General features: G+C 41.4%; 1 protein-coding gene across 1 annotated transcript in view; it reads right to left on the bottom strand.

Moving 5' to 3' along the window:
- Positions 1-11,072, bottom strand: part of CCBE1 (collagen and calcium binding EGF domains 1) — an 18,791-nt gene that overhangs the window by 3,396 nt on the left and 4,323 nt on the right. Inside the window, exons 4-5 of the mRNA XM_031063079.1 lie at positions 6,164-6,273; positions 1,167-1,287 (exon numbers count right to left, since the gene is read on the bottom strand). Coding sequence (XP_030918939.1) covers positions 1,167-1,287; positions 6,164-6,273 — 231 coding nt within the window. The remainder of the gene's footprint in view (positions 1-1,166; positions 1,288-6,163; positions 6,274-11,072) is intronic.

Here is an 11,072-nt window from a genome sequence, read left to right as displayed (position 1 = left end):
ATTTTCAAAAGGAGAAAATTCATGTTCCATGATGACTCCCTGGGACTCTCCCTGGGGGGGCAGCAGAAGAGATGATCAAGGGTTTTAAGGGGATTTTTTAGGGGTGGTTTTCAGATTTCCACAGTACCTCGGACAGCTCAGTCAAGGGGAAACCCAGTGGGTGGGAGACCTGCAGAGTCAGGCCTTTGCAATTCCTTGGAGGAATTACAAAGCAACCCACTCTACCCTTCAGAGTCTGTTTTAGAACTTCTAAACATACTGTCCTCGCACTTATGAAGGACTGAAGACTGAAGATACTCATCCTCCGGGAAAATGAGATAATGACTCAGAAAACAAAGCAAGATTGCAAAAGGGGATGTAAATGGGAAGGTGGGGCGCAGATCAGGAGGGAGTAAATCAATCCTCATAAGGAATATTTGCCAGTACTCTGTAAGAATCTTGATGAAATCCAGCACAATGCTTGGATTTATTGCTGACCCAAAATTAGATCTGCATTCAACATATTTTGCAAAATTTTGAGTATTGTTGGCCACCAGATGCGAGGTGTCTGGATTAAGTTTGGGCTTTAGGATTTCTCTGTTTTTCACTGTGTTTCAATCTATAACTTAGCAAAGAAGGTGTGAGTGGAGTTATACTTTTCTTTTCAGATTCCTTTCAATCTGGGATACAACATAAAACCAACAGATGAATCCTTGCAAATCAGACAAAGAAAAATAAAAGAGTTGGCACAAACTCCTACAAACTGAAAGCACATTTTTTCCTCTACTACTGACTGAGCTAAAGCAATAGATGTTCCTGAAATGAAATGGAGAGTGTTTTAAGACAGAGTTAAATACAGGAAATGACAACTGAAGCAGGTGAGATATCCCAGGGAGAGGGAGAAATTTGACACATACAGGACAAACACAGCTTGCATGCCAAGAAACACACGGAGTTACAATGGATGATGTCAGACAGTTGGCAGAGGCCGACCATAACACCCATAAAGTTTTGTTTGTTTGTTTGTTTTGATTTAGCACAAATGCAAACATAATATAGCAATCAAATTATGAAATATATGAAATCATATTATATGAAATATGAAATCACACTGGCAGACAGAAGTTTACTTTTTTAGTCCTAAACGTTCGTGGACAACATGCACATTTCCACCCCTCTGGTATTACCTGGAGGGCCTGGTTGGCCAGGCTGGCCTGGGGGGCCAGGGATATATGCATTAGAGGCAAGCACTTTCTCACCAGTGATTTGCTTGCTAAGATCAGCAGCATTATTTGGCAGCAAAGCAACCTGCCAAGACAAAAAAAAAAATCTATGTAAGACCTTCATTGTTCAGCCAGAAAAACTACGTTCTTATTTAAGCTTTCACGTGAACAAACAGCTATTTAAATATTTCAGGAAAATATAATGAGTTTATTCATATCCTTGATTGATATAATCAGAAAAAACATTCTTATTCTGTGAGCCTGTTCACTTTTCAAGTCAATGTGGAAATACTGCAAGCCAATCCAACAGAGGATAGAGGAAATTCAGGAGAGATACAGCAACCAGTTCTGAAAAACTCGAGTCTCATTACTGCTTCTCAGGAAACCTGGTTTTCCTTATTTGAAGTTTCCTCTATTCATTTACTGCCTTTCTCAGGGCAACATTTTCTCAGGTATTTAAGTCCTGAATTGCTGCACAAGCCACTAACTTTCCATAGGTTTTAATGAGAACCCTAAATCCTTTGTGAATCTGGCCCTGGAAAGTAACCACACTGTTTAACCCATCAGATGTCTGGATCTGCTCCGCACAGAGACACAAGGATGAAGTGAGAAGGCAAGCAGAATTGCATACTACAGTTTAAACTGTCATTATCCATTACCTGTTTAATTATCCATGAAACATGCATCTATCCAGTTGAATGTATTTAATAATTAAACATATTTAGAAATATTCTGCAAATGTTTAGTCTCTTAAGAGGCAGCTGAAGGGTGCCTGGAGGAGCCAAGAGGCTGGTGTGCAATGACGAAAGGAGTTTATTAGTGGTGAGTGGCTGCATGTAGACTTAGGGATTTTGCACTGCCAAATTGAACTGGAAAACTCTTTCAGCAATAGCAGTGCAGACCTACCCCTGGGTGAACTTTGTTGCTTCTTGAATGAATTTGGCTCATTGGATAAGATGATGCTGAATTCTGCAGCATTTGCCTGTGAGAGCGGCATTGAATAATACAGATGATGACTCCCGCTATTTGACTAAGCTTTTTATCTGCTATCTGGAATTTTCTGAGCTGGGCTGTTCTTAAGACTCGTACCTGTTTCTGTAATTATTTGACATACATTCTTCTGCCATTACTGGAAACCTAAAGTTTGTAATGCACAGGGAAAAAACACAGTGTTATGCACCTGCAGTACCTACTTGAACTGGGAAAATTTCCTTTGGCAAACATGTTATTACTGAAGGGTTATGATTTAAAGGCTGTCTGTGCTGCTTGTAGTTTGGGGTTGAATGCACGGGATAGTTCTGAAGGAAAAAAAATCAGGAAAAAAGGTTGAAAATGCTGGAATGGTTCTTGGTGGCATTTCTGAAACACCAGTTTGATTTTGAGACTGGAACTCAAAATGTGATGACAGGAGCACAAGGATTTATCAGCCATTTGTGAGTTAGCTTTTGGAGAGAACTGCGGTTCCAAAGACCAGATGACTACACTATAGGCAAATTAAGAATCATGATGTATGTTTAACAAGAATTTGGTAGATTCACTCCACCCCTGCAGAGATCAGTGGCTGGATGAGATCATATTTTCACAGAAGTCCCAGGAGGTATTTCTTATGTTCTCATTCCTATGAATTTTCTTTTCACACAGAAAATGGGGATTCAGCACACCTGTAGCTCTGGGGTGAGCTGTCACCTCTGCTTTTTCAAAGGAAAATGTGTGCTTTGTTTACCAGTGATCTTGCAGCTTTCTCAGCCAGCTTCCCAGCCAGTGCAGCACAGACCAAACTGTGGGGCTGCTGAACAGAGGGCTACTCTGTGGGACACAACACCCTACCCCTGGAGCTGAAGAGGAAAATTCAGTATCTGGGGGCTCTCACAGCCTCACTGGCCAGGGATCAGCATGGGAACTATCTACTGGCTGGCTCTGGTCAGTAAAGTTTTGTTTCCTAGAGGTGTGTCCTGCCCAGAGGACACACCTGTTCCTGGCTAGAAAGGAAAGGCTTGCAAGGACCATGGCACAAAACTTGCACTACATGACACAAATCAGTCAAGGACTCTGTGTTCCAGTGCTGACAAACAAAAGCAGAGACAAAAAGTCAAATCCTGTGGCTACTTGAGAGTATTATATTTTTTAAAGTAGTATTTTTGAGAATATTTTCAGTGTCATCAGTGAGTGCTTCTCCTTAGGGGTGGCCACAGCTGAGTGGCGGATTAATTGAAGCCCTCTTTTTAGCTTGCATGCAAATATCTAATTCTGGGCATCTGCAGCTATATCAGTTGATAAATAGATGTTGCTTAGTACATAGACCCAGCCATGAATACTCTTCAGGTTATACTAGAAATGGTCAGACTGGAGTAAAAAGGTGCATTTAGTGGCGAAGACTTATCATGAAGTGGATTTGGAAGTGTATTCTCTTCTGATGCTTAAATATTTACTTGTTCCTGCCAGCCAGGCTGTTGTAACAACTAAGTTAGAAAAGAAATCACATAGCTGCTGTGAAAGCATCTATGCATGCTTCCCCACTGACTCAGCTGGACTTGAAGTACACACTAGGAGTGCCAAAATACCCAGGCTCTGGTCTAGCTCACTGCTCTTTGATATCTTCTGGCCAGAAAATGGTTGTTACATGCTCTGGGCCAAACCATGTGTTTTTGTTGTTGACTCACATCCTCTTAGCTATTGGATATACTCACTGGCCTAATTTCTGTTTCACCTTTTAACTGAACCAGGATCCTAGTCCAGGGTAACCTTGGCTTTCTCCATCTACAACTCCAAATTCTAATGGCCCTTGGAAAATAATGTTTTGGTTGTTTTCCCCATGTGCATCCAAATATTAGCAAGAGTAAATTCTAAAGAAAGGCTATTCCAGAAATAAATCTTCCATGTGCTGTTTTGCATGTTGCATTTGGAGTTTTGCATAGTTTCTAGGAGGTCTGTGGTTTAGAAAATTGGACAGTGCTTGTCAGGAGTGATGTGGAACATGGCTTTCTAATTAAGATGTTTAAACACATCTATGCAATAGGATCAAGCTTGCTAGTTTTGTTTTTTTCTTCTTTTAATTGTTGGCTGTGTGTCAGCATGCCAGATATATTTTCCCCAGTTTTTCAGCTTCCCACTCTTCTTCCTTTCATCAAGGTCTTAGATCAACCTAGGACTGCCCACAGACCTCTAGTCTATCAGGACAGTGCATCTCATTGGATGACAGGCTTTTCTGCTAACCACAATTTTGAATAAAGTTCATAAAATCTGAAAGCCTTAACCACAAGACTGAAGACTCATTTCATAAACCATCTCCCTGGCAGACAGAAATTAACTTTTCTATGTAAAACAGAACAGCTTTAACCACAGCTATTGAGAGATGTCCTCCCCAGGAGAACTTGGCCGTGGCGAGTGGCTGGTGAAACATGAGGGTTGATATCTCCCTGGGCAGAAAAGCACCATGGGGCCAGGTCTCCATTCAGCATAGACAAAATCTCTCCTTTTTTTGTGGGATAACAGTTGCTGAGGGTATTGGGAACCTTCTCTTTCAGCTCCTTTTGTGTGGAGCACAACCCTGTGGGCTCCTTCTGAGGATGCCAAGTCGATCAAGTCTCTCTAGGGGCATACAGGGGGAAAAATTAAGTTAGGGACTATGACAAGACTTAGCTGTGAAGCAAGAGTGAGCTGCTACACAGCTACTACACAAATGCCTACAGTGACAGGTCTCAATGGTCTGATTTTCCTGGAATGAGCTTTGAACACAAGCATCTAACAGCAGAAGTTAGACACAAAAACCTCCCATTAATTCCATCAATCAATTCTCGAGCAAACAATGTGGCCAACAATGTGACCCCCAGATCCTTCCCTGGAGGTCAGTGTGAGCCTGCTCAGCATCACGGAAAACAGCTGGAGAAACAGCCGCTCAAAGGCATGGATCCTTTTTTAACCTCTCTGCTACAATTTTTTTTAACAGAATTTCCATCACACATGAAATTCTGTCACTTCCATGTTTGTGTTCATACTGGTTCAGAAGGAATACATGGGTATCTCCAACCTCAGTGACTTTCACTTTAATAAGGAAGATTTCTTTCTTCCAAATATTAAATGAGTAACATCAAATGCAATGAGTGAATACACCAAATTGTGTTTTGACACAATGGAAAGAAATTAATTGAGTACCCTGGGAGAAATAATTACAGCCTGTCAGCATGATCTGCTGAGAATGTTTCTACAGAAAGCTTCAATTTGAAAGAACCTTAGTGTTCAAAGGAGATGCCACCAGAAAAGGCATTACACCTGCATCCCTGCATACATATGGCTCTCCAAATCTGAGGCTGTGTCTCTGCATTATTTCACTACCACTTTTTCATTATTGCACTACTAAAATGCAAAAGGAAGCTACATATGAGTAATTAAAGCCCAGGAAAGGTTTCTAAATGCATTATTCTCTGCTAGCAAGGGAATGGGTAAAAAAATACCAAAAGGTTTGTGACTAAGGGTTTTTCTTTTTTAAGGGGAAAGTCATATTTAAAGCTAGTAATATTTTTGTTTAGTTCCACACCTATTTGGCAAGAATCCTGTACCAGCATCCTATTAATGAAAAATCACGTTCCCACATCTATGAAATGTCTTGCACGTGCTTACTCTAGAGGTGGATCACGTCCAAAATCCTGTGCATTCAGAGTGAATGAAAAACTCAGGCCAGCACAGATTGCCAAGAAACCTGGGCTCAGCCTGGGATGGTGTTTGTCAGACTCTGTTACCACAAGCTTGGTAACACAGCTCCATGGACTTGGGGAGCAATCTGCTTACAAATTGTACAGGAGCATAAGGGAGAGATATCATTCCTACATGATTTTAAAATATATTGCCCTTCTCTTTGTATGTGCAAGAACCACATGTCAATGACAGCTCCAAACATAGAAATTAACCTCAGTTGCTGTAAAACATGCAGGCCTGGTAAAGACACGAGTGATCAGTGTTCATACCTTTTGCTTCAGCTGTAAAACTGTCTGCTTTATTTGATGGAATTCCTTACAAGAGGCACAGCACGTCCCCGGTTTCGCCACATTTTCAGATTTCTCAGGAAGCCCAACTGAAAGAAAGCAGTTTCCACTATAAATGTAAAGATCCAAAAGAAAGAAATTCATAAAGTGATAGCAATAGCAACTTGAAGGTTGTTATATTTCCCCAGACTGTGAAAAGAGAAGGGAATCCTGCCATTATTAAATCTTTGACTGTGAATTTCTATGTAAGGCTGAGAAACTTTGCAGGGACAGCTCTGAGCACATTTTTAAAGCAGCTGTTTCCAGTTAACAGTCCCCAGAGAATTCATTTGTTTAATACCTGGAAAAGTTCACACCCCTTCTTTTATCTTTTTGTTTAGGGTAGACTAACCCCATAGATCTGAAATGACTTACAGTCCCCTGAAGGGCAAATTTTCATATGCTATAAATTACAGTAAAATCCCTCAGAATATGCTTATTTTGCTCATTTTGCACAAACTGCTCTTTATCATCATGGGTTATTCTCCATGTGATGGAATTAGCCTGAGCAGAGATGGGGATTGAGATTAATGACAGGGATTTAAATCCACACAAGAGGAAGGGTCACATCTGTTGATGCTATGCGTGAATAGGATCTTTTCAAGAATCCATTAAATTATTCAAACTGTGAGAGATATTGCAAATGTTATTTTTGTCCTTTTCCCAGTACCATACACAGTCAAGCAATTCTGCATTGCAAGCAAACAAGCATTGTTGTAACAGATGTCTTCTTAAAGACAAATCTGGTTTCCAAACCACAGGGTGACACATACTGGCAAACTTTAGGTGAGTTTTTTTTTTCACTTCAACATTGTTGAGAAATATCAAGTCTATTGAGGCTTTGCTTATAATGTGTAGCCTTGTATGATGTTACCTGGGAGGGCTGCTGGGCGTGTTTGAGCACTGACCTTTCAGAGCACGTCCCACAATGGAAAAGCTCTGCAGGTGCTCTTGTTAAAGCCAGGGAATCTTCAAAGTCTTCAAAAAGGATCAACTGCATCGTGCTGAGTTACTGTGTTACACTTGTCTCTTGGATTAAATGCCCTTCATCTTTTCAGAAATGTGTACTGATTTTGAAACATCTGCATCTTTTGAAATGAACCTTGAAGCTTCTAATACAAAAAATATTATGTGCTACTTTATTTAAAATATTTGTAAGGGCCAGTATGGAACACTGCAACCATCTGATGGTTTCTATGGACCACCTATGCACATATTTGGGAAGGTATGTTTATTCCATTGGCTGTAATGACATACTGATTTTAGAAGACAAAAATTAATCTTGTTTATCTGCTAATCAGTTAGGAGAGAGATGTAAGGGCAAGATGCTGGCATAACCAGGAGCATTAGGACAGCTATTAGTACTGAACTGATTGGAAAATTGGGGCACAAAGGCCTGGGTTTTTTCTCCAGTCATGAACAGCCTGTTCCCATGGCTGCACTCCAACAGCCTTACTATATTACACATATTATTTACCATTTTTATGGCAGCAAGCACACTGCTGTTTGAGCTTCCCAGCCCTGTCCCCAGCACCGGTTTGGTACCTGATCATCTTTCTGTGCAGTGTTCAGATGGCTCCAAGGTTTAAAACCAGATGGTACTACTTGATGTTTTCCAATGGGCTCTGCACAGCACAGAATATAATTTCACCAAACTTCAGCTACGCTGGATCTGAAACTATTTAGCCACAAGACTTCCCAGAGGAGCTCCAGCATTTTTGTGAAGGTACTGGAATACACAGTATATGCTGCTTTCCTTCTTCTCTCCTATATTCATAATGCTAATAATTTTTTCCTTTGATTCCCTCCAAAACCTCTTTGCCCATAAACCTTTCTCTTCCAGATGAAATAATCTGCACCACGCAGGGCTTTATTTTCCTTAAGAGGGAATTGACGTGCTGTAATGAAGACATCACTTTACATTTCTGTAAAATAAATTTGCTCTTGACCAAAAGTCAGTTACTGTGGAGTTCTTCCTCCCTCTCCAATTTTTCATCTTCCTTTAGAAAACCCCAGTGACTTGACATGCCCATTTTTGGACCTGTATAGGAGTTACAGAGGGATGTATATGGAGCCATAAAAAAAAAAAACAAACCCAACTTTTTTTTCTTTCTTTCAAAGACCAATAAAATCTGGATTTTTTACTGTTCCAAACAAAAATTTCTTTTTATAGCTATCTCACCAAATGAGTTCTATCATTGTGTTAGGAAATGTTGCTGAAAGCAACACACAGTCATGTGGAGAAACTGCCAGAGCCTCTGCTGTTGGAAATCTCATGCAATCCCACCAGAATCTGTGGAATTATATGCAGATTAAGAAGCGGTGAATTTGGCCTTGTGTTTCATTTTAGAACCCAGTTTATCTTCCTGAAGGATGTGACACACGGGGCTGACAAGCACAGATAAAACAATCCACGGAGACGAATGCTGGAGGGATCAGCTAATGTTTGGGAAATGTCATACCAGTGAGATTTCTACAAAGCTGGTTGGATTGACTTGTCGGAGGAAGAAGTCCAAGATTCTTGTATGAGCAAGCATGAGCTGCATCTCAGGAGAGAGGTGGAATCCCCCTAACTCATATCAGACAGAGGTGATGATTTGCCTGGGGAAGGAGTCATCCATCAAACATTTGCTCTACCCCCATCCAGCCCGGTGTCAGGACCAAACTATGAGAAAAGTCAGAATGAAGCGTGGATAAAGCCAGAAGTCACCTAGGACGGGCCAGCAGAGGCAAAAGGCCATTAGATGGAGCCACCCACATATGGTGCAGAAACTGAGGTCCCCTACCAGGCTCAGCTAGGCCAGCATGAGCAAGGCACTTACATAAACTTGTTCCCATTGCACAGACCTACACAAGGAAACTGAAATTGTTTTGAAGAAGGCCTAAAGCAGCCCCATTTCGTCAAGGCTCTCAGAACACAAAGTCTAGCTTACACATGATGGGAGCCCTTTAATCTTGGTGAGATGCTGGTGAGCCACGTGGCACCTATTGCTGAGAGATCTGCTTGGGGGGTGCTGTGTTTTCTTTGTGTATGGGCTCGGAGGCCGTGCCTTGCTGATGCTGCAAGAGGAGGAGGAGATGCTGGCAGGGGAGAGCTCTGCAGGAGTTCTTCTGCGGATGGTCTTCACATGGAGGCTCTTGAGCTGATCATCTGTGTTGTATTATCTGGGCTCAGCCTGCTGAGATGGTTTCATCCGCCTACTTCTGCGTGGGTAGCTGTATTGTCTCCATTAAATGTGAATGCGGGTGCAAGAAAAAATGCTCCCTCTTCTTGTGTCCACCAACCAACCCAAAGCTCGCTGTTAGGACACTTACAGAGCCAAAAAAAAGGTGACCACATTACAACCACTTACAGAGACAAAAAGGTGTCTGAATCACATCCTTTGGGCATGGAACAATGAGAACACGGCTGTATCTCCCGAAAAACATGCATCCTCGTTAGAAATAGAGAGCGGTAACGTGGTTTTGCCGCTCCCACTATATTTTAAAATAAAACGTGGATGTTCCGGCTGCGATGAAAAGCGAATGATGTGTTTATTAGGCAGCGGCTCTGGCAGGGATGCGGTGCAGGGCTGGGGCCGGCCGCGGGGTGGAGCGGCGCCACAGCCGGTCCTCACACAGCCAACCCTCCTCCTCGGAACGAGGTACGGACACGGCTCCTCCTGCTCACCCGGGGTCCGAAAATTCGTAACATCTATGTGGAGTACAGGGGGATAACTGACCAGAAGTTAGTTACATCCTTCTTTACTTCGCACAGCTGGCTGGGGAGATATCTGGAGAGATGGTGGGTGTTTCATTCCAGATTATCTGCTGGAACTGACACTTTTACGTGCCCTGTACATTCAGTGTAAAAATGGTGGTTTTCAATAAGTAGAATAATTTCTATAGCCTTGAATATTTTGAATGGTTGGTTATCCTGAATGCTTTGGACATTACTGTGTAAAGATATTTGAACTACCCAGAGGAATATTAAAAAAAGCCCCTCTTATTTGTAGGAGGTTTATCTAGGTTATTTATCACATACATGCACACATACACTCTGATAAGGAAAAAAACTTAAAACTACAAGAAACAATTACAGTTAATGGAGTGGCTCCAGTTACACATTTTCAGATGAAAATGAAAATTATAAATTGCTCTGGCCATCCGGTGGGATTTGGATCACACTGTGAGACCACATTCAGGCATTAATTGATGAACCTGTGGTAAGTCACCATTCATCAAAAGCTGTTGGGTTTTTTTTCAGATCACTGTTCTCTTCCTCCCTTCTTTTTAAACTTTCGTATCAGTATTTATTCTGTAGTATTCTAAATGCTGCAATTTAATAACTAGGATGAGGTCAAACCTTCAAAATAATTTGTGCAGAGCACATGTATACACTCTGAACCAACAGTGAGATGCAAGAATAAGCCCTTACATTTACCCCTTTCCCATTACATTCAATTTGCAGAAAAAAAAAAAAAGAAAAAAAAAAAGCCCCCAGGCACAGGACACACAATTTGACATAATTGCAGGTTGGCAGCATTTGGTCTTGGTCAATGTAATTTAGAAATTGATTTAAGCAAGGCTTGGAAAATGTGTTGGATCCCCAAGGACACATTTTTGAGCCTCTAAGGGCCAAGGGGCACTAACCATCCAACCTAGAGCCTTGTGCTAATCTCAGATGTGGATGTGTAAATACAAATTAAAGTTACTGAAGTTATTTAATTTACAGGTGAAATCAGTGAAATTTTTTAAGGCTCTTCATCTGGTAAGATTTTTTCCTGTGTCTCCTTATCTCAGGACCACAAAAAAGTTATAATCCAGGCTGCTATTGGAGCAAACTATGGCTTTTAGCAAATGGATCCAGCAG

This window comes from Geospiza fortis, unplaced genomic scaffold, assembly GCF_000277835.1.
Source record: "Geospiza fortis unplaced genomic scaffold, GeoFor_1.0 scaffold174, whole genome shotgun sequence".
NCBI classification, from domain to species: Eukaryota; Metazoa; Chordata; class Aves; order Passeriformes; family Thraupidae; genus Geospiza; species Geospiza fortis.
This window is presented reverse-complemented; position numbering and strand designations above follow the sequence as displayed.